This window comes from Podarcis melisellensis (assembly GCF_964234715.1).
Source record: "Podarcis melisellensis genome assembly, chromosome: 1".
Taxonomy (NCBI): Eukaryota; Metazoa; Chordata; class Lepidosauria; order Squamata; family Lacertidae; genus Podarcis; species Podarcis melisellensis.
Genome location: NC_138528.1, coordinates 49511912 through 49536142, shown reverse-complemented (window position 1 = coordinate 49536142; position 24231 = coordinate 49511912). Strand labels below are relative to the sequence as shown.

Sequence of the window (24231 nt, the reverse complement as noted above, 5' to 3'; positions counted from 1 at the left end):
GAACCAATATATTTGTGTTTATTTTGATTGGGCCAGAATACAGAGTGTTACCTATCTCTAATCATCCATGGTGAGGCCAGATGTGTGTCCTTTCTAAATGGGCTGATTAATCCTTGGAGAAATGAAACAATTCCCTACTTTTTGCAAAAAAAATTCCCCCTTGAAAAATCAAAGAGATTTATAGCTCAGATCCTGGTCTGTTACACACCATGTCTGGGACAAGTGAGGCCTCATAGCTGATCTGATTTTTTGATGTCATCAAAAAATTCATGTGATTTCTCCAGAGCAGCAGGATTATGTTTTCTTCACAACTAGCGTAGAACTAGCCCTGGTCCAGCATTCGTAACTTGATTATTGTTATGCTTAAGTGGTAAGAAAATAGTGATCAATTATGATGGGGGGGACACTGTTTGCATGGGAATCCATGGCAGGGGTGGGGCAGTTGTCCCACAGATTGAACAGCCACTGCCCAGACTGAGCCATTATGGTGCCTGCCTGCATTTTGCTACAACTGCATTGTGGGAGGAGGTGGAGGTCAAGAGAAATCCGCCCTGTCCCAATTGGCAAATGGGGATGGAGGTGCAGAGCAAGCAGCTTGTACTATTTTTCTAATTGCCTAGTCCAAGGATTTAGGGTTGTCATATTTCAAAAAGTAAAAACCAGGACACCCCAAAAGTTGTTGAGCTCAAAATTGTTGGGCTGGACGTCTGTTCCGCCTTTCAAATCCCAGTAATGTCCAGGAACATTCGGACATATGGCAGTCCTAAAGGATTCTCAGAATGGACCACCAGTGTTCTATGAGCTTTGTGGTCTGCAGCATGTCTGTAAATCTATGTTTGAAGATGGGAGGTGAGACATCTGTCACATTAAATATTTATTCCTTCTTCTGTTTCTTCTGCTGTAGCTGATTGCATTACAATCTAACTTTCAATAATTCAAATAAATAAAAACACCATTAAAAATCTACACCCACCTTTATCTATTTATCACATCCCACTTGCTTGCTCCTGTCCTTGCAACAACAGCTTGTGGTTATATGTATTGACCAAGAGTCACTAAGGTTGCAGTTCGCGCTTCCTAGAATTTTCCTAGAGAACCGCAAAAGTAAAAAGTGGGTGTTGCAGGCCCAGTTTAGATCGCTGTGGTTAGCATGGGTACAGCAAACATGAGCTGGAAGGTATGCCAAGGCGCAATTGGCTCAAGAGGCCAGAACCGTAATTATGGCTCTCCTTCTGGAATACTGTATCACTTACACAGAGCATGACGGAACAAGGTCAAAAGGATATAATGCCCTTTGTTCCAGGATTTGTCACCCTAGGTGGCATCTGGGCATATTCACAGTACTCTTAGGTTGCTCCAAAGCAGGACCCTTTTAAGATGGAGGGGGTAAGCGGGGCAAGAGGCAAAAATGGGTAAAGCAAAGAATGCAAATTTTACAATTACGCCGTAGGACATAACAGAGCTTCCACTATAGCCTATAGCCCCATAACCAGTATTCTGTATATCTCAAGTGTAGGGTTGCACCCTAAATTTCCAATCCTATAAACAGAAACATGGGAATAAGCTGCATAGAACTCAGAGGGACTTACATTGCATAGGATTGTGCTGATGTGGGTGTCAAACCAGCATGCATTGAAGCTCACTGTATTTAAGATGATAAGGCAATATAAAATATGCACAACGAGTGCTTCAAATCTTCAATGAGTGCTTCATATATGTAAGTCATAATTTCATACAGCCTTTAAGAGAAAGTCTTCTTTGTGGAAACAAATTTGTCTTAACTGTAAGTTTAGCGAGGTACTGTGCAGCTGAATTCTGGAGCACCAATGGAAAAATGGTATGCTACTATTGTTATAGGATTGGAGTGAATAATGGTGGGTCCCTTACTGGCCTGTGATTCTGAAACTGTGATTTGAATCTAGAAGAAGAAACCTGTTGAACAACTTGGACCAGTTCCTTGCCTTAGCCACTCAGCTAAGCGTCTGTCACCAGCATCTTAAAGAGTGAGCCCTGTTGCCATAGAGACAAATGGATGGAATTCCTACAGCACCATGCTAGATGCCATGGTATCCTAGGAATGGTAAGGACAGGCCAAGTGGGGCTGTGTGTTCCTGCATTTGGCTAGGCTGGAAGAGAGGCCTGACTCAGCTGTGTTGAACCCAAAGCTATGCCCTTGTGGGAAGCCCTATTAACCTAATGAGGAGACAAGATCTGTTGGCGTGTTAATGCTGTGAACCCTTCCATCCTATGCCTAGGTTGTATATGTGTGTACATTAAGTCATATGTCATAATGGTACCATGGTCTCCATTATCAAGGGAACCAAATTCTAGATATATGCAGGCATCCCTGAAGACTCTCACCACTTGGAGTGTGTGCAAAACACTTCTAATCTTCATAGTTTCAGAGAAGGATTTCGAAAATGATGTTTTGGGTCATCTGAAAAGCATAGTCACATTTGGGGGGGGGAAGTATTCCTAAATATTTATTACAATTTCTATGGCTATTTGGTGCTGAAAAATATTTGGCATTTGCTATAGTACAGACTTTGAAAACTGCTTCTTCCAGCACAGTTATGTAGCTACTATAGCAATAATTACCAGAGACCTAGGCAAATCAAATGTTTTAATCTGACTGAAGGTGGTGTGAGCCAGATGAAAATGTTCCAGTGACTGAGCCTTTTTGAAACAAGACGTTTCCCTTGGAATGGTTGCATGATGTTAATTCGTAGTTATTATTCTCTATTTGTCATTCACCCTACTGCTGTGGATGAGGAACTGGTGTTTAAGGAACTTCAGTTAATGAGTAAAAAGAGTTTTCTACTTAGGTTTGGTTGTGCCAAACAGCAAGGCACAAAACCGAAAAAGAAAAAGGAATGCATTCACGGGCCAAATATCCCATAGAGCTAAGATTGTGACTTAACAGAAGAAACAGTGCAAAAAAAAAAAAACCCACAACCCACAACAAGATGGAGATCAGGGTGTCTAAGCATATGTTCTTCTTGGTATGCAGTCTTTATTATGTCGTATTTGAGCAAATTCCAGACATATCCCTGCATTGCCGCTCTGCACAGCCTTCTGCTCGTGTTTCTATTAACCACCATTCTACTCAGTGAAGCACCCCCTTTGCTCTTTCAGTGAGACTTAAGGAATGCCATGGGAAATGCTCACATTACACTGGAGTTTTGTGCAGCAAATACATAAAGTGGAGACATCATCCAGGCTTATGCCTGCGTATGGGAACTGGAATCATGACTGGGTCATGGTTTCCATAAGCATGTACAGTGGTACCTTGGTTCTCGAACTTAATCCGTTCTCGGAGTCTGTTTGATTCCCGAAACAGTTCGAAAACCAAGGTGCGGCTTCCAGTTGCTTGCAGGAGCTTCCTGCACTCAAACGGAAGCCGCATCGGACGTTCAGCTTCCAAAAAATGTTCGCAAAACTGGAACACACAATTCTGGGTTTGCGGCGTTCGGGAGCCAAAACGCACGAGTACCAAAGCGTTCAAGATCCAAGGTACGACTGTAGAGAGGTGTTTAAAGATAAATGTATACAACACTTTTCCCCCCAAGGAGTGCTCAAGGGTACGCAGTACCAGCACCTCTTTTGTTGTTGTTAAAAAGTGTGGCGCTTACTGTAACAACTTCATGGTGAGTACTGGCACCTATTTTTCTAGGAAAAAAGCACTGCATGTATATATTTATTTATTAAATTTATATACTGCCCTTCATCCAAAGATCTCAGGGTGGTTCACAGTATAAAAATACAGGATAAAAGTGCAAATAAATAATTAGAACTAAACTAAACTAAACCAATCACCACCCACTCCCACAAACAGGTTTAAAAGGCTGCACAATATTAATCAGCCAAAGGCCTGGTTGAAGAGGAATATTTTTGTCTGTAGCCTAAAGGTATGTAATAAAGATGCTAGACGATCCCACATTTACTGCAGGAAACAGTAGTGTAACCCTGGTGTTTCTCACCGAAAGCCTAACAAAAAGTGTTGCCCATTCTTTTGGGTAAATATAGTTAGGCATTGCCTAGCTAAGTGTTTTACTGTCTTTGCCATCACATTAATCCTGTGATTGATTTCCTATATACTAAGAGTGAACTAATTATCCATTTGTGAATCAGCACAACTCTGATGTCATGTAATGTGAATTGGCTCTCAGATGCAAATCAGTGTCTTGATTTGGACTGATTTTTTTTCTCAGTGTAAGAAATACACTTACTGTAGGGTTACCAGACGTCCCCGGTTCCTGGGGACAGCCCCCGGATTTGCAGATCTGTCTCCGGACAAATTCCGTCCCCAGAATGTCCCCAGATTTGCAAATCTTTCCCTGGGAAATGTAGCAGCAGCAGCCTCAGCAGCCTCCCAGAGCCAGCCTGGTAGCGCAGTTGGCTCTGGCTGTGAAGGGAGAAGGAAGGGTTAATAAGGTAAAGAAGCTAAAAGCTGTGGTTAGGCAGAAACCGCAAATGCGTCAGCTCTGTAGGCCAGAAGTTGCTTCCTGTTTTCAGCTCTGCAGACTGGGAGCTGTTTCCTGTTTTCAGCTCTGCAGACTGGGAGCTGTTTCCTGTTTTGTGTTTCCTGTTTTAGAAATATTTTTAGAAATGCAAGACATACATGCAGGGCATGGGAAGGATTTCTTTCTGCCTTCTCTGTACCATTGTATCTTGTAGGGGTTGCTCTCAAATATTTCCTGCAGTAAATTCCTGTATTAATCCTGTTTTTGCAGTTGCAAACAATGGGTGTTTGCTAAACTCAGGCAGGTCAAGAGTCCAGCTTCCTGCCTTACCAGCTAGCCAGAATTGCAGCTGTTTGCAATTCTAACCAACCTACTAAAGAGGTCTCACTCTGTCTTTTATAACATGCATTTGTTTTCATATTTCAAAACTACAAACCATGTTTGGGCACCTTGGCAAAAAAGGTGGTTTCTAGGGGGATGCATACCCCTAAACATTTTGTGAATCTAATGGAAGAAACTAATTTTTAAAACTTTTTGGTTTCTTCCTTAGCACGGTGAATCATCACCATGTTTCCTGCCATACGCTTCCTGCCTTAAGGAATGCAAAGATAAGAAAGACGTGTATAAGCAGGAAGACACATAATAAGGAAGTGCTTAGCTAGCAGAAAGACACGTATGAGGAAGTGCTTAGCCAGCAGATAGATGTGCCATATAAGGGAATAAGTTGAACATTTGCCAGCTGATTGGGGAAAATTTGAGGAAGGAATGGGAGGGGGGGAAATGCTCAAAAGGTATAAGAAGGCTTGCTGAAATGTATTTCTACACAGCCAGTTTGCAGGAGCGATCCTGCTGGTTGTCACTGTGCGCAGTTTGCAATAAACTCTTTTCTCCAAAGAAGAAACTTTCCTGGTGCTTTTTGCTCTCTCTTTGGCACTGGGGACGCGGGCAAACGATTCCCTGGCAAGGACAAGGTTCAGCCTTCAGTTTGGTGCATTGGCCGGGAATCTTTGCCCCACCCCAGAGGGCCGGGGAGGGCCAGGCTCGACCTCGGTGAACAGCTCGGATCGGCGTTTTGCAGGCTCCAAGCGCGCACCCTGCCAATTCGTGGGGGGAACCAGCCACACCGCTCCGGAGTGGAGACACAGGTCGAGGGAGAAAAGAGAACTGGCCAGAAGGGGTCTGCAGCGAAAAAAGGTAAGCCCAAGGGAAAGGGCGAGGCCTGATCAGCCTCACCTGGCTGTGGCAGTACAGTGCCAGCCAGGAACAAGGGGATTGGTTGTGCAGTACAGTGCCAGCCACCAGGAATAAGGGGACTGGTTGTGCAGGAGAATGCCACCAGCATAAATTTGGAACAGAGGAAGGAGGGGAAATTATATTGATGTGATTTGTATGTTGTGTGTGTTGCATGTCAGATACTCCGGTGATTGAATTGTCGAGTGTGGGCCGGGGTATTAGTGCCCCTTGGTCGAGCGATTGCAGGGTTGTGCGTTTTCTGCCAGGGCGACCTCGTGCAGGCCACAATCTGTATTATTTGGTGTGTGAAAGAATTTATAACCCAGTTAGGAGAGGAGTATCTGAAGGGAGAAAAAAAAATGGGGTCTGGGGCAAGCCAATGTAGTCCCCTGGAATGCTTTTTAAACAATTGGAAAGCCGCCACAAAAAATGATGACTGGGGAATTAAATTAAGAAGACAGAGAATGAAGACATTGTGTGAAGTTGATTGGCCCTTACAAGGAGTTACTTGGCCTTCAGAAGGAAGCTTTGATTTGCAGCTAATCAGTCCATTATATCAGAACATCTTGAATGTCCACCCAGACCAGATCCCTTATATTTCTACTTGGAAAACCAATGTAGAGAAGAACCCACCATGGTTGAAAGCCTGCCGAGGCAACGCCCCACAGAGTGCAGTTTGTACAGTTCGACCGGCAGGGAAGTCAGAAAGGCCCCCAGTGATACCAGACCAAGAAGAAGAGGAGGGAGGAATTATTAGACCACCTCCACCCTATGCTCCACCAACTGCCCCTCAGGCAAATCCACCGGACCCAGGTCCCCAGGCACTGGGAGGAGCTAGCCCCCAGCCTGAACCCTCCGAGGCTGATGAATCAGATGAAGAAGATGATGAGGAATTTTTAAAGGGATTACTTGAACTAGCAAAGAAAGGAAAAGGGTGGACTCAGTATCAGTCGATAAGATTGCAACGGTATGTACAACCTTATGCAGAAAAAGTAGATGTTGGTCCCCACTTGTTGGCCGCAGCAGAATGCCTCCCAACACAAGGGAAGAAATGGCAGAAGGAATGGATAGAAGCAGCAACCAGGGCGGCCCTCCATAAGTCCCATGAGGTGCAGAAAAAGGGTGGGGCTGGAATGATGCCTTTACGTAGAGTATATGATCCTCCGGCCCCCGCGGGACCTAACGGAGTGGTGCCCAATAGAACTTATACAGTTCAACATGTCCCCTTCTCTAGTGCAGATGTTTGTAATTGGAGGAACCAAAACCCTTCATTTGAGGAAAACCCAGCAAAAATAATTAAGCTGTTTGAGGGAATTTTCAAAACCTACAATCCCACCTATGATGATGTACAGTATTTGATGGATGCCCTGCTAACTACAGAGGAGGTTAGGCGAATTCATACTGAGGCTAGAACTCATCTGAGACAGCAACAAGTACAGGAGCCCAACATTGCCATTTTATACCCAGCAGAAACCCCAGATTGGGATTACCAAACTACCAATGGTCAGAACTCCCTCATTACCTATCGCCAGAATGTCTTAAATGGCATGAGAAGGGCAGCCAGGAAGCCTACTAATTTTGCCAAGATCAGAGAGATAATGCAAGGGAGTGAGGAGCCCCCAGGCGCCTATCTGGAAAGACTAAAGGAAGCTTACCGCCAGTATACCCCTGTAGACCCAGATGAGGTTGCCAATGCCCCGATCATAAAAACTGCCTTTGTAGCTCAGGCAGCACCCGATGTCCGCCGAAAAATCCAGAAGCACGAGGCTTTCATGGGCCACACCCTTGAGTGGATGTTAGAATTGGCTCAAACCACTTATAATCAGAGGGAGGAAGAGGCACAAAAGAAGAAGGAAAAATATCAAGCAAAAAAGTTGATGGCGTTACAGGTTACCACACCCACCCCTCATGAAAAAGGAAGCGCCCGGGGAGGAGGGAGAGGCCGTTTGGGGAGGAACCAGTGCGCCATCTGCCGGCAGGAAGGGCACTGGAAAAGAGAATGCCCACAGGCTCATTCAGGTGGAAGAGGACGAGGAGAACGAATCCCAGGGCCAACCCCCGTGGGACCTGGACAGGAACTGAGACCCTGGACATCGGCGAATGTCGGCAGGGGTAGAGGATGTGGACAGGGACCCCCCTGGCACCCCCCAGCCCAAAGGCAGTCCGGCGCAATGAGCCTGAGAGAGGAAGAGGAAGAATATTAGGACAGACCGGGCCCAGCTGATTTAGGTTCCCGTGAGCCCATGGTCAAAATACAAACAGGGAACCGAACCATCCCCTTCATGGTGGACACCGGAGCCACACACTCTGTTTTGCCAGTACCAGTATCCAAGCCCACCAAGCAAACAATTAATATAGTAGGAGCTACAGGCAAATCACAAAGAGCCCCATTCCTGCAATCTGTTGCCTGTCGCTTGGGCGGCCAAGTGGTCCAACACAAGTTTTTGTATATACCGGAGTGCCCCATCCCATTATTGGGCCGAGACCTGCTATCAAAATTGCAAGCCCAGATTTCTTTCCAACCAACAGGAGAAGTAACAATGACCACAGGGCCAGCAGGGGAATTCTCCTTAGAGGTACCTTTAAGGGAACACTGGCGCTTAATGATGGTAAAAGAAGAGGAGGGGATTATTTCAGAGGACCTCTTGCAAGAAGTTAACCCTGATGTGTGGGCAGAAGGCAACCCGCCCGGAATGGCAAAGAACATCCCACCTATAATAGTCAAGCCCAAACCATTCGCCAACCCTGTGGCTGTAAACCAATATCCTATCCCCCGAAGAGCTGCAGAGGGAGTATGGGTACATTTGGAACGGTTACTTCGCCATGGCATCCTGAGACAGTGTCAATCTCAGTGGAATACCCCACTCTTGCCGGTAAAGAAGGAAGATGGCACGTACCGTCCGGTCCAAGACCTTCGATTGGTCAACCAGGCCGTGGAAACCCTCCACCCCAATGTGCCCAACCCTTACACGCTGCTTAGTCTAATACCTCCTACTGCATGTTGTTTCACAGTATTGGACTTGAAGGATGCATTCTTCTGCTGCCGCCTGGCAGAGGAAAGCCAGCCCCTGTTCGCATTTCAATGGACAGATCCAGGAACAGGCACCAAGGTGCAATATACGTGGACGAGGCTTCCACAAGGGTTCAAGAATTCTCCAACCCTTTTTGGGGTAGCATTGGCATCGGACCTGTCTAGCTTCCCCACCAGCCCACGCAAAGTCTTGTTGCAGTACGTGGATGATCTTCTCTTGGCTTGTTCAGACAAAGACACGTGTATGGAAGCCACCAAGGATTTGCTGAACCATCTGGGTAGAGCTGGATACCGAGTATCTAAGAAAAAAGCCCAAATATGCCAACCCACTGTGAAATATCTTGGATTTGATATATCCTATCAGCGACGGACCCTAAGGGAAGAAAGGAAGCAAGCCATTATCCAGATTCCAGAACCAAAGAATCGCAGAGAACTTCGCGGCTTTCTGGGATCGGCAGGATTCTGCAGAATATGGATACCAGATTACAGCACAATTGCCAAGCCTCTGCATGAATCAACCAGAGGGACGGAAAAGGACCCCTTTGTGTGGGGAGAAGAGCAACAACATGCCTTCCAGGATTTGAAAAAGGCATTGCAGCAAGCACCAGCGCTGGGTATCCCAAATCCAGAAAAGCCTTTCTCCCTGTTTGTGGATGAAGACCAGGGAACAGCAAAGGGAGTGTTATGCCAGAAACTGGGAAGCTGGCAACAGCCTGTGGCATACCTATCTGAGCGCCTGACACCTACAGAACAAGGTTTACCGCCATGCATGAGAGCAGTTGTGGCAGTAGCTACCCTACTGAACAAGGCAGACAAATTTACTTTTGGCCAAGACACTGTTTGTGTGACCCCGCATGCAGTCCCAGCTCTACTCGACATGAAGGGTACCTATTTCTTCTCCCAAGCAAGGATGAGAAAGTGTCAGATGCTGTTGTTGCACCCGCGTTTGAAGTTCCAGGTTACCACCGCCCTCAACCCAGCTACCCTGTTGCCGGTAGGAGAAGGTGAGGAGCAGACGCACGATTGCATCGAAGTAATGGACGAGGTATATTCCAGCAGACCTGATCTCAAAGATGAGGCAAACCCCCATTGGCCTTCATGGTTTGTAGATGGAAGTAGTTTTGTTGAGGCTGGGCAACGGAAGGCGGGCTATGCAGTGGTGGCCCTGGAGGACCAGGTGATCGAAGCAAAGTCACTCCCGCCTGGAACATCGGCCCAGCTGGCAGAATTAACTGCGCTGACCAGAGCCCTGAGCCTGGCAAAGGGACAGAAAATAAACATTTACACAGATTCTAAGTATGCATTCCTGACTTTACATGCCCATGGAGCCTTATGGAAAGAAAGAGGTTTGCTTACCTCCAGAGGAAACCAGGTGGCCCACCCACAAGCTCTATTGAACCTTCTGGATGCTGTATGGGAGCCCGAGGCAGTGGCAGTTATCCATTGCTATGGCCACAAGACTGGACCAGGGGAAGTGGCCAGAGGAAATCGATTGGCAGACAGAGTGGCCAAGGAAACAGCCCGGGAACTGGCCCCCACCTTGGTTATCGGAGCACTGGTCCCAGAAGAGATTTTAAGCACCACTGATAAACCAGCTTACGCAAAGCAGGAAAAGGATACTGCAGACGCCCAGGAACTGACCTTGTCCAAGGAAGGATGGTACCTTACCCCTGATGACAGGATATGGATTCCAGAGTCTCTTTCTCGGCAGATAATTCAGAGGTACCATGATTCAACCCACATAGGACCAGATGCTACAACCAAGCAGCTGGGGAAGTGCTTCTATATATCCCACCTCTACCAACTGGCAGCCCAGATCTCCAGGAAATGCCTGCTATGCCAAAAGAATAATCCCAGAGCCGGACCACTGGCTCTCCCAGGGATTCAGCACAGTGGAACTGCACCTATGGAAGATCTTGTCATGGACTTTACTGAATTACCCCGTTGTGGACTGTACCGTTACCTGCTGGTGGCAGTGTGCACCTACACCGGGTGGGTCGAAGCATGGCCCACCAAGACTGAAAAGGCACTTGAAGTAACCAGGTGCCTGCTTAGGGAAATCATCCCTCGCTATGGATTGCCAAGGTCCATAGGATCTGATAATGGACCAGCATTTGTTCATGCAGTCCTACAGGGACTGGCAAAAGCGCTCCAGATCAACTGGAAGCTGCATACTGCTTATAGACCCCAGAGTTCTGGAAAGGTAGAGAGAATGAATAGAACTCTAAAGAATCAGCTGTCCAAGCTGACGCAGGAGACCGGGTCTAATTGGGTGGCCATGTTGCCCTTAGCATTGCTCAGGGTCCGCAGTCTCCCTTCAAAGCGGACCCACTTGTCACCCTTTGAGGTTTTGTTTGGGAGACCAGTCCCATATGTTAGAATGTTAACTCCATATGCTAGCCAGGATATGCAATTGAATAACTATGTGCAGTCACTCTCCCAAGTTCTCTCCTGTTTCCACAGGTGGACCCAGGCTCGCACCCCATGTGTGTTAAATGAACCGTTCCATCAGTTCGAGCCAGGTGATGAAGTGTGGGTGAAAGACTGGCAGCGAGCCCCCCTACAGCCTTGCTGGAAGGGACCATACACTGTGCTACTTTCTACACCTACTGCTGTGAAGGTTGCTGGCATCACCCCGTGGGTCCACCATACTCGAGTAAAGAAAGCCATTTCAGACTGGACAGTTACACCAGATCCAGAGAACTCCCTTCGGCTGACTATCTCCAGACGCCTGGTAGACGACCGCTCTGCTGATATCACACCGGAAGCTGATATCTCTACGCACAGCTGAAGAATTGGATGGGAGGGGCGCCCGCGGGCAGCATCCCCAACGTAGAAACTTGCTCTCCAGCAAATTTAGAGGCACCAGTAGGTCTTTTGGTATTAGGACCAGAACCCCTTGATATAGTCACCCCATGTGTCAGGCTGTTGCAGGGGTGGATATATTCCTGTGGGTGCATGTTAATATATGAAGAGGGAGAGGTCCCTTTTGGATATAATATTTTGGAAAGACAGCACGAGGGCCCAGCCCATCAACAAGGGATTATAGGGAAATTGCTCCATATAGTGGGTGCTTCAGCAGAAAAGTGGAAAGTCACCCCTGAGGCCCGGAGAATAATTGAATACGAATATCAGTGGGCCCTTCAGCGATAAGAAGAAAAGCTAGAAATGACCCCCGAATATTGGTGGGTGGGAGTTATCTCAACCGCCCTTGCCATATGGATGTGCCTTTTCTTTTGCTGGCATGAACGTCATAGGTTCTGCGGGAGGCAACAGCCAAATCCTTCTACCCCCTTGATGATCCTCCTAGTATTCCTCGTTCTCATAGTTGTAGGAGACAAGGAAGGTGCTGCACCTGGTGAACATGGGCAGATGGGGACTAGATTATTGAATAAAACATCACGAGGAGAAAATTATCATAAGATGTGGAAAGACAATATTTATATCAAGGATATGTTTAAGTTCACCACAATGTTAAATCTCTCCAATTGTTGGCTGTGTATGCATATACCACCTTATGCTCAACGGCCAGGTTTGATGCTACATGGAATTCCCATTGATGATATCTATAATGTAAAAAATAGAAAAAACCCTGAAGAAGCTCAGTGGCCACCCGTAAAATTGGCCCTGTCCGAGCCAGCTTTTATTTGTTTAAAATTCTCTGAAGGGTCAACCCCACGAGGGATTTATCCTGATTGCTTATATGTATTGAATTTTGTATTTAATAGGACCTGCTCTGCCTTTGTTAATTATGGAAATACCTCACGGTGTTATCAATCCGATACTAGCGCCAAGTTAATGACTGATATGCACCACCTCCACAAAAGCTCTAGATCCAATTCTTCTGTTCAGCCCCTATTAAATTTCACCCAGGAGTTATGGCACGTAAGCCTTCTGTTTTCACAAGCTTTCAAATGGTCGGAGCAACAACGAAACACCAGTCACCTTCTTCCGGAAGAACTCTGGCTAATTTGTGGCGATGCAGCATTCAAATCTATTCCCCGAGATCTTACTGGAGTTTGTACCCTAGGAGTGGTGGTTCCCCTTTTATATAAGATAGGAGAGTTACCAACATCTCTCAGACTGCGTAACCGCAGGGCAGTGAATACCCCTATTAACCACTATGTTGGGACCCAGGTATCGCGGGGCCTACTACCTTCCTTAGGGGCAGCCATGAATTATAGAGATCTTCATTTGCTCGCCAATTGGACAGAAGGGCTATTTAATGATACCATTAAGGCACTAAAGGACCTCAATCAAGAGGTGTCTGCTATGCGGGAGGTCGTTTTGCAAAATCGTTATGCTTTAGATGTAATGTTGGCTTCAAAGGGAGGAGTTTGTGCGTTAGTTCATTCTCATTGTTGCGTGTTTATCCCAGATAATAATGTCAGCATTTCGGCCACAATCGACCACATGGAAACAATGATAGCTGAAAACCCGCTAAAAAATACAGAAGGTGATCCATGGAATTGGTTATATTCTTGGCTCCCCGATGGTGGTTGGATCAGGCATATTATGGTATTGATAGCAGGGCCGCTTATAATCCTTTTGCTTTTCTGCTTCTGTATTCCCTGCTTGATGCAATGTATGCAACATATGATGGAAAAGATGATATCCCGCACGATGGGACCTCGTGTAATTGCTTTTATGAGAGAATATAGACCCTTACCCCAGAACGAATCTAAGTAATAGATTGTTCATAAAAAAGAGGAGGGAGTGAAGGGAGAAGGAAGGGTTAATAAGGTAAAGAAGCTAAAAGCTGTGGTTAGGCAGAAACCGCAAATGCGTCAGCTCTGTAGGCCAGAAGTTGCTTCCTGTTTTCAGCTCTGCAGACTGGGAGCTGTTTCCTGTTTTCAGCTCTGCAGACTGGGAGCTGTTTCCTGTTTTGTGTTTCCTGTTTTAGAAATATTTTTAGAAATGCAAGACATACATGCAGGGCATGGGAAGGATTTCTTTCTGCCTTCTCTGTACCATTGTATCTTGTAGGGGTTGCTCTCAAATATTTCCTGCAGTAAATTCCTGTATTAATCCTGTTTTTGCAGTTGCAAACAATGGGTGTTTGCTAAACTCAGGCAGGTCAAGAGTCCAGCTTCCTGCCTTACCAGCTAGCCAGAATTGCAGCTGTTTGCAATTCTAACCAACCTACTAAAGAGGTCTCACTCTGTCTTTTATAACATGCATTTGTTTTCATATTTCAAAACTACAAACCATGTTTGGGCACCTTGGCAAAAAAGGTGGTTTCTAGGGGGATGCATACCCCTAAACATTTTGTGAATCTAATGGAAGAAACTAATTTTTAAAACTTTTTGGTTTCTTCCTTAGCACGGTGAATCATCACCATGTTTCCTGCCATACGCTTCCTGCCTTAAGGAATGCAAAGATAAGAAAGACGTGTATAAGCAGGAAGACACATAATAAGGAAGTGCTTAGCTAGCAGAAAGACACGTATGAGGAAGTGCTTAGCCAGCAGATAGATGTGCCATATAAGGGAATAAGTTGAACATTTGCCAGCTGATTGGGGAAAATTTGAGGAAGGAATGGGAGGGGGGGAAATGCTCAAAAGGTATAAGAAGGCTTGCTGAAATGTATTTCTACACAGCCAGTTTGCAGGAGCGATCCTGCTGGTTGTCACTGTGCGCAGTTTGCAATAAACTCTTTTCTCCAAAGAAGAAACTTTCCTGGTGCTTTTTGCTCTCTCTTTGGCACTGGGGACGCGGGCAAACGATTCCCTGGCAAGGACAAGGTTCAGCCTTCAGTTGGCTTCAGGAGCTGCTTGCTTTCGTGGCGCCCACCGTTTTTCCTTGCTGGAAGTCCCCATATGATGTGCTGCGCACAAGACACATCATATGGGGACTTCTGGGAGGCAAACTGGCAGGCGGCACGGCAGCGAGCAGCTCCTGAAGCCAGCCAGAGCCAACTGCGCTACCAGGCTGGCTCCAGACTGCTGACTGCCACTGCCACCACCACTGCTGAAGGGGAACCGGGGACGTCCAGCAGTACAGATCTCCTGCCCCCTTCCCCCTTTATATTGACTGATCGGGGAAGGCTTGGGAGTTGTGGGCGGCCGGCCGTTGCCCAGTTTTTGAAAAACTCTGCACATTTATGTTTCACAGGGTGCGAAAGAAGGGCTTTGCACCTTTATACAATATACATGTGTGCTTGGGCCCAGGGTCTTTCACCTCACCATCCCCACTACTGACTCCCTGTTGCTACTCAGCTCCAAAAAAAAAAAAAAAAAAAAGGCCTCAGATTCATTGAAAAAAATCTGGTAAGCATACTGAAAACACACAATTATCATTAAGCTCATTATCAGAGTTTAGCTTTTTAAACTCTCCTCACTTGCCGAAGAGCAGGTGATCTCTGTAGCGGATCTTGTAATAAGCAGCTTCAAGCTGGGGCAGGCCAATGGGCAAGTGACAAAGCAGAATAAAGTGTGTGAAGGGCTCAAGACGCAACATCTTGTTTTTATTTGGTTCTCTTTTGAGTCATTAACAGTCAGGCGCCAGTGGTGCTCAAACTTATCATTATTACAACCACAAATGGGCTTTGTGTGTGAAAGGAAGATTTCATCCCTTTAGCTGGTCTTAAGAGAGAGTAAACTCTCACAGAAGCAACAAAACATATTTTGGGCAAAAAGATCTAGAGAAAAGAAGGACCACAGAAATACCCACAGAAATTCCAAATGTAGCTTTTAAACCTACATGCAAAACAGCATGTATAAGTGAGTGGTCCATATAATGACAGATGAAACAGCAATATCTTGAAAAGAGCAAACTAATTAACTGTTACTAAGCCTAAGCACATGTAACTTTAACCATCACACAAAGCTTCCTTGTTTACTCCTGCCTCTGCTACCCTCCCCTTCCTCTGTTGTTCCCGTCTCTAATTTTGGATTGCAAATTCCTTAGGACAGAGACATGAAAAGCACCATACTCACAGACAGAACTTAAAAACAGCAACAATAAATAGTCTAGAATTGTGCTCTGCTGTTTTCACTAGCAGAGCGTGAAATCCACACCAGACTCTAACATCTTATCCTCTTTATTTGGTACTGGGAGCTGATCGTGCTGTGTGGAGTGACCGCCTTGGGTGCTACTGTGTCATCTGTATGGGTAAAAGCTCCTGCAGGTGTAGTTCTGCTGTTCATGTAGTTTTAAAGAATTGGGCTCTGAAGGTAAGGAATTTAAAGTACTTTGAATCTTAGAGAGAACTGTGGAAACTACTGAACTTAAATTACTGATCAAAAAGTATTGCATATGATCAAATAGCTCCTCCAGGCACACATTTTTAGCAAACCAAAACAGTTACCTCTTTTCAATTTATTGTATCAGTTGTAGCCATATAACCGAACAATATATAGTATATTGTTTAAAGTACAGATCATTTTTTGGAAGAAATGTTTTGTTGTATTGAAACCGAGAGGTGTAGAATAGAGGTGTGGAAGGGTAATTGATTGTTTCAAAGCAATGCTAAACTAGTACATCAATGCAAATACCAGGGGGCAAATATACACACAACAGCAGGCAGTAACCTGTGTTGGCATTTGATAACTGGTTGCTCCAAGATGTAGACAAGGGTAAACATGTTAGAATGTCTCAATTAGGAAAGAAAATAAAGGCTTGAATACTTTCTAATATTTGCTATAAGACATTAGGGAGGGACCTAGCTCAGTAGTAGAACCTCTGCTTTGCATGTCACAGGTCGAAATCCTGAGCATCCCTAGGTAGAGCTGGAGATTATTGGGAGGGAGCATGTTTCTAGAACTAAAGTGAAACTGTGAAGCTCCCTTGTTATTTCTGCTATTGCATGCTGCATACTGTTTAAGTAATCTAGTTACTTAAACAACATGCAGAGACTCTGTGCTGGTCAGCAGGTAATGTCTTTTTCCACCTGCCTTGCCCCCACCCTTCAACCTTCATAAGGGAGCTGTTTCCAGAAGAAGAACTGTGCAGGGAAAGAGACTCTGTCTGCCCTGAGGTGGTGGATGGTCTCACCTCTAGCCTGAGGAACCTTCAGAAGGGAGTTGCCATGGGCATCATGTGTATTTAATGAGCTGAAGAGTGAAAGATTATGAGTCACGGGGGTGTGGAGAGTGTGTATGAAATTCAGTGCTTGCTTTATCTTTTGGTTACAATTTTGTTAATGTCAAATGGAATTATATTTTTATAAATGCTGTATTGATTTGTTAATCATATAATATGACGTGCTATGATTTTGATGGTTCCACTGTTCAATTAAAATTAAAAAAAAATGTTTGACGGCTAGTGCCGTCATTCCATCTACATTTCAAAAGAAGGGGTCTGGTGAAGTATTATCTAAAGCAGGTAGTTAACCCTCGATGCTTCTGCAGACACCTTTATTAATAGCAATAACAAACCTACAAACAAGCAACCCACCCCAACCCTGAAAGGCCACTTGACTGGGCACCTGGCTAAACAGTGGTGCGGGGGAGCGCGAAGAGGGGGGTTTCCGGGTGCGGCCTCCCCGCTCCTGTTCCTCTTCCTCCAAGGGGGATCCTAGTTGCGAGGGAGCTTGTTTCTGGCCGGAGACTATTTTCCCGGCCGCAGCGTCTGGTGTCCTAGAGACCGGTGAGAGGGAAAAAGAAGGGAGGAGGTTTGACAGGATGCTGAACGCCGACCGCCTCTCCCCGTCGGGGCTCGAGTATCTGGGTGAGGCTCCGGCGGGCGCGGCACGCGGAGCAGGTGGCCTCCGCTGCGCCTTCCCTGCAGCAGCCGGGGGAGGAAGGGAGGGAGCGGCGCGGTCCAGGCAGGAGGCTTCCCTGCACCCCTCCCTTCTGGAGGCTCTTCGGATTTCCGCCCACTCCCATTTTTCTCCTAACTGGGGTGGGTGGGGCATTGGTCACCCCAAGACCCCCGGGCACAGGTTGGAAGGAAGACGGGGGTGAATGGGGGCCCCGCCGCGTCTTGGGTGGGGCAGGCGATTTAAAGTCTCCCTAGCGTTTCCTCCTTTACCTGAGATGGGAGTCGGACGGTTGCCAGCGGGTTTTCCAATCCTGCTTTCAGTGTTTTTCAACCTGTGTTCATTCATTCTTGAAAGCAAAAGCCGGCGTAGCCAGCAACACAATGCTAGTCGTCTTCAATTTCAAACACCTGCAAAAATCCTTTAGGCTTGTAACGCAAATACAGAAGGTGATTTTCATCTCCTTCTCCAGCCAGTTAATATTACCGGTGAATGGGTTGACTGGTGGAAGCACTGTAGACAAGTTTCAGTATAACATTGTTTAAAACGGGGCTGGGGGGCTGGGATGACTGAATGTTGTTCACAATGGTCCAGGAATGGCTCTCTATTAACCGCATTGGGACATTATTTTTCATCCTTTAGGAAAAGGGATGCCTTTGATCAGGGTTAAAGGAAGCTAAAATAAGCAACCTCTTGCATCAAGTTAGGATTCTTTATACTAAAAAGCAAACAAACCCCAAGAAGTGTTCTAGCACTTTTGAGATTATATAACAACAGTATTTACGTAGCACTTTCTGGGTGCTCCAAAGTGTTTTGCAATGTTTCACATATATTATCTCAGTAATCTTTGCAACAACTGTATTACGGTTATTGTATTATTTTCTGGATGTGCTGCTGACAGATAGTGACTTGCCTAAGACTATCTAGTGAGTTTGTTGCTAAGGTAAGATTTGAACCTGCTGGTTTAAATTTGTGTAGCACAATCTAAAGTAAGTCCTGTTGTGTTCTATGGGGTTATGTGGTTTGCTCCCAGATAAGTGTGCCTTACAGCATTGCTATTTGGAAGTGAACCCCACTGGATTCAACAAGGTTTATTCCGTATATATATCTTAAGATCACAGCTTTCACCTCATAGTATACACATCAGCCATTTGGCACACTTCTTCTGTCATTGAAAGTGTGTGTGAAATGTGTAAAGCAATGGAAGATAAAGTATTTGCAGTACAAAATATGCCTATGGATAGCAGAGATGTTATACACATGTAATCCTGTAATCTAAACTAGTGTTCAAATAAATTTTGGGAAGTTGTCTTCCATGTTGAATAGGCTCTGGGAATAGTTCATCTCTCATGACCTGGTGGCTACCAATGTCTGTCATGGCTGCTGTGTTTCTTTAGGAAACTGCATGTGTTTTGTGATATACTTTTACATGAGTTGCAGAATGCAACTTGAGTGAGCTAGGTGTTAGCAGCTACTGGAAGAATCACAGCAAACAAAAGTATGAGATTAATGGAAGTAAGGGAAGAAGAGGAGAAGTTTGGAAGGACTGATGTGGTCTACAGGCCTCCCATTGAGGGACTTAATCCTGCTGGAACATTGAGTTCAGATACTAAAAAATCTGTATTTGCATCGTCACCATCATTTACCTGCTTCAAAATTGCATAGTTCCTCCTTTGATTATACCCAATCCCAACAATTAAAACTGGACTATAGTATACTGCAAAGGGGAAAGTGTAAGGTGTGTCTCTTAAACATCTCTTTGATCACGATTGGCATGTAGCCACCAATTATTTATTTATTTTTCTATATTCAAAGAACCCTTCTCACATTGGCTTCCCTCTAAGGAACTCCTGCACATTGCAGAGGACTGAGCAGAATGATCAAAAAGGTATACTCTGCTCATGTATGGTTTTGGCCAGGTCTTTGCTGATCCTGCATGGAAATGAGAATGCTCTTAGGTTAGAACAAGCCCGATATTCCCCTGCAGGAGCAGATTGGCAGTAGTGTGCAAGCTGTCTTCTAGGTAAAATTGTTTGTCCTTGCTGAACTTTTCATTGAGGAACTCCTGATAAGCTCCTTATCAGGAGATAACCCCTTGGTTTTCCAGTAACACAATTCAAAATCTACTTATTTAAGCAAATAAGTAACAGCCCCATAAGGAAAAACCTTTCTTTGAAGGCACTGGATAAGCCAGTCTGTGGGAAAACACCATCCAGCTCTGTTATCTTCTTTAACTCAGTATAAAACTGGCTCATTTTATTAGTTGAATGCTCATTATCTTGCTCCATCCAGTGGGGTTGGTCATCCTTAGGCCACATCTTATGTGTGGGAAACAAAGGCTCAGATGTTTTGATTTGGCCAACCAAGAACTCTGTTGAGTGGACATGCAATTGAAGCCAGCTCCCTTACCCCCTAGTATTTCAGAGCAAATTTCTCAGCCATCATATGATGATTCTGTGTGTTCGGTTTTTATAAAGAATGTACCCATTTGTTTTATTTATAACATGTATATACCACCCAATAAACAAAGCTTTTCTGAGCAGTTTACAAGTAAAAATTAAGACCAAAAGTATAAAACTATGACATAAAACACAAATGTAAAACTAAAAACAAAAGGAAAATAAAACCAGAGTGAAAATAGTGTCAGAGGAAGGTTACAGTGGGGAAAAAAATCTAAGAAACAATAATTATTACTTTTATTAAGATTGAAAAGCTTTAGAAAATAAAAAGGTGCTAAAGGAACCACAACTTGGGCACCAGGCAAGCCTCTCCACCACTGAAAATAACCTCCTCTAGTATCCGCCCACATCAAGGGTGGGTGATAGGATGCTGCCTTATATTAGGTCAGAACATTGGTCAATCTAGCTCAGTGTCAGCAAAACTATTAGCACTGGCTCTCCAGAGTTTCAGGCAGGGGACATTTCCAGCCCAACCTGGAGATGCTAGGGACTGAACACGAGACCTTTTGCAAATAAAGTGCATGTTCTACTACTGAGCTACTGGCCTTTTCCTCTTTATCTGGCCATTACACCTGGGAAGATGATCTTAAAGGTAAAGGGACCCCTGACCATTAGGTCCAGTCGTGGCCGACTCTGGGGTTGTGGCGCTCATCTCGCTTTATTGGCTGAGGGAGCTGGCATACAGCTTCCAGGTCATGTGGCCAGCATGACTAAGCCACTTCTGGCAAACCAGATCTTAGGGTCTTGTTATGTGGAGACAATAAAAATTTCATGTCATTATGTTGAAGTTCAGGCCTCCCAGCCATACAAATCTTGGCCTTTTGTCCCCTAAACGTGAATATCTGCTTTTAGTTCTCAATTATGCATTTAAATCTAGGTCATAATCTCCTAAATAATGGATGGATTTGATCTACTTACCTATTTAGCCCATTCATCCCTTTTACTTGTGCTCCTACATTTAAATTCATACTTTTTTGGAAACTCTTTGAAAAATCTGTTGACTTTTACCTGCCTTAAATTTCTGTTCTGCATGGAATTTGGGAAGTTCAGTTCTCTCAAATGTAGGCCGCTGCTGTAGTAAAAAATAAGTTGGTTGTCCCGTCCCTGTGTTGTATAGATCATGCTCAGGTATGTTGTTTTTTAAAGAGTTACTTTATTTCAGGGGTGTGGGGGAGCGCCTATATGATTTTCACAAAAGCTGTTGACTAAGGGTTTGTTTGATTAATATGAATCCAGTAAAAGTAAGCAATGTTTGGGAAAGTGCTTTTGAATCTCTTTCGGCATTGACCTGGGTTTGTTTAAAAAAAATTCTTTGGAGAGAATAGCAGCCTTTCTCCAGGTGCTTTATTGTGTTTCTCAAGGCCTTGTTAATAGAATTAACTGGCTGTGAGACTACAGGTAATTGTGATTAGAGAAACCAAATCATGTTAATCTCATTCAGAAGTCTGTTTGTTGCCCTAGGCTGTGTATCAGGTGTTCTTTGAAGAGACTCCAAGCTCAGCCTCCTCTCTCTTGGGATGGGTGAAGTGTCTTGTAAGTCGTCCCCCTCCCCGCTACACACATGAGACGGAACTAAGCAAGTTGGGTCCTTTTAAACCCCCATCCCAACCCTGTTGTAGTGAACACCCCCTGTGTCAGTTTGTGCTGCGATATTTTTCTGTTACACCTTCTGTGACATATTTTCAGGGACTAGAGATCAAGGTTGTGCTTGGAGGTGCCTGGACTACAGAGGCACCTGGGTCTTGTCCATACCTCTGCATTAGAACCTCATTCATACCGAATGGTACAAGTTGGAAGGGACCTCCTGGATCATCTAGTCCAGGGGTTGGCAAGGCTTACCGGGCATGGGCCGGATCACTCCTGTGGAGATCCTCTGTGGGCTGGGTTGACACAGTGCGACACCGGAAGTCGCATCTGTGCATGTCCGCGGGGCTGGAAATCGCTTCTACACATGCCAAAAATTGCACCTGCGCAGAAGCGATTTTTGGCATCTGGGCATACACAGAAGCGATTTCTGGATACGTGGAAGAGAGTCCCTGCGCCCCACTGCGCTGGTTTAGCACAGTGCGCGGGGACTCACTGAGTGGGCGGCTAGGTTTGGGGGCTGCCCATAGGCCAGTTAAGCGACCCTCATGGCCGCTTCCAGCCCATGGGTCTTAGGTTGCCGGCCTCTGATCTAGTCCAACTCTCTGCAATGCAGGAATATGCATCCATACAGGGATCAGACATGTCACCTTGGCATTATCAGCATCACGCTGTAAGCAACTGAGCTAACAGAGCAAGGCTGTCCTGTGTTTGGATTTCAGTGTTCTCATTTATGCCATTCATGTTCAGTTGTTACAGAGCAAGGGGCTTAAAAAAAACCCTGACTGTTTCCTATTGGTAATGCAATTGCCCCCATCAACTGCATAGATGTTTGGGGAATGGTGCAACCTGTCCTGAACCTTTTTTCTTTACACATGTATATGGAGACTGCCATCCTATATGAAAGCATTGAATCCCTGCCCCCGTGTCGTGAACAGAGCTGCCTTTATTCAAAGTATAATGGACCCAGAAAGTTGAGTCTGTTAAATATGGGGAAATAGTGGATACTAGTTCATTAGGGCAAATGGGACACTGCTTCGCTGTTCCCAGTCTAGCCTCAGCCAGCCGGCACCTGCCTGCATTCTTACTTGCGAGCAGTCTAACTTACAAGCAGCCTAGAGGTAGCACTGGCTGTCAGCTTGCTCCTCTGTAGTCTCAGTGTTGCTTTGTAGAACTCAACAGAGAGGTGGATGGGGACAGTACTAGAGATATGAAGGGTGCGGGGGATTGGTAAAACCAGAAAAATGGGGGAGGGTAAACAGGCCTACCCCAATTTTCTGTTTTTGTTTTTTTAAGTCTCCCCCCCGCCCGAAAAATTGATTAAAAAATGGATCTGTGCCTTCACATCTCTAGACAAAACTAGAATTGGTAGGCTCCATCTGTCATTGGCTCTGGTTCCACCTACTGTTGGCCTCCCTTCCTTCAGCCTGGATACCATTTTCAATGGGCCCAAGCCACCACTGAGGAAGATTTACCATAGAGAAGCAGAAACAACTTGTGAGGAAGGACCTATAGGGGATATGCCGACTGCAGAAAAGGCAAAATTAATGTACACTTAAACAGGATCATTTTGATATGAAAGCAACAGTTAATGTAGAGTGACTAAAGATGGGGTTGAAGATGAGGATATCAACCCTTTTTGTATGCTTAGAGTACAGTATTTCAGCCACTTGTTAAAATTCAGGATGTTGCAGAGGAAGAAACATTAACGAAATTAATGCTAGGTATGATTGTTTATTTAAAGCTAATGTCCTGCCTTTTGAAATGCATTTCAAGAATGGATTCATTAAGAAATGAAATCAATATTTGTAATCATGCAGTATTTGAAAACACATATAGCAACCAGCTATCATATGAAAATGGTATTAACTTAATATGTCAAGAGGACCACTAGAAAAGTGGTTGTTAAAAACAAACAAACCAGCAGCTGGAAAGGGAATAGCATTAAACAATACAAACCAAGGGGACACAACTAAAAACCTGCTGTGGTCAATGTACTTTAAATATAGAACTTCAGTAATCCTTACAACCATTCTGTGTGGTAGCAGCCCATCAATATCTGCCCGTTGTAGATGTGGGGCTGAGGTGGAGCGGCTTGAGTGTATGGCTGTTCCACAAGGAACTTTCCCAGTTCAAAGCTCTACCATATCTGAATGTGCTTCATAGCTTTGATTTCTTGGTTCTTTTGACGAAGTGCTGCCCTTTCAGTGAAGCTCTTTTCCAACTCCAGGTCTAATGGAGGGCTTACTCTTCTCAGAGCGATTTTGAAACTTTTAATTATTTTCTCTCTTGAGCTAAGTTCCTCTCTTTCCCCTCTCTACCAGAATCCTTTTCCCCTTCATCTTGTGCCAGCTGCGGACATGTGAGAACATGAGCCCCCTGCCAGGGAAGGTCTGTGTTTTGTAAAGCCTGGGACTGGTTGATGCCAGAGTTGTGGCGTCTCTTACGAAAGGGAAGCGCTGTGGGGTGCAGCTGTTCTGCCATTGCTAGTCAGAGAGCCCTTGACTCTCAGCGCATGAAAACGAGCTCTTGGGGCACTGCAGATGCGTTTGATGCTTTCTTCTTTCTTCGAGCTAGCTGTTCCTTCTTTCATGTTTGCCTGCCTGCTCTCCTGCCTTCGTACATTTAACTATTTGGTTGGCAAGGAGTTTAGAAATAATAAGTACTTTAGTGAAAGAAACATAGTAATTAATATTGCATTCAAAGTTAACGCTTAAAGATTCTGCATCGGCTCCAGACTAAGGCTGTAACTCTCTGCCCA

At 45.2% G+C, this 24231-nt stretch overlaps 1 protein-coding gene across 4 annotated transcripts in view; it reads left to right on the top strand.

Moving 5' to 3' along the window:
• The window catches only part of CSTPP1 (centriolar satellite-associated tubulin polyglutamylase complex regulator 1), a 145832-nt gene that overhangs the window by 16257 nt on the left and 105344 nt on the right, over nucleotides 1-24231 (top strand). Inside the window, exon 1 of one of the 4 annotated variants that reach the window (XM_081901760.1) lies at nucleotides 17214-17396. The exons of 2 other annotated variants lie outside the window; for them this stretch is intronic. In XM_081901760.1, the coding sequence (XP_081757886.1) occupies nucleotides 17351-17396 (46 nt within the window). In that variant the 5' untranslated portion in view covers nucleotides 17214-17350. Of the gene's footprint in view, nucleotides 1-17213; nucleotides 17430-24231 lie in introns of those variants that run through there. One more of the 4 variants, XM_081901759.1, reaches the window with a different exon arrangement.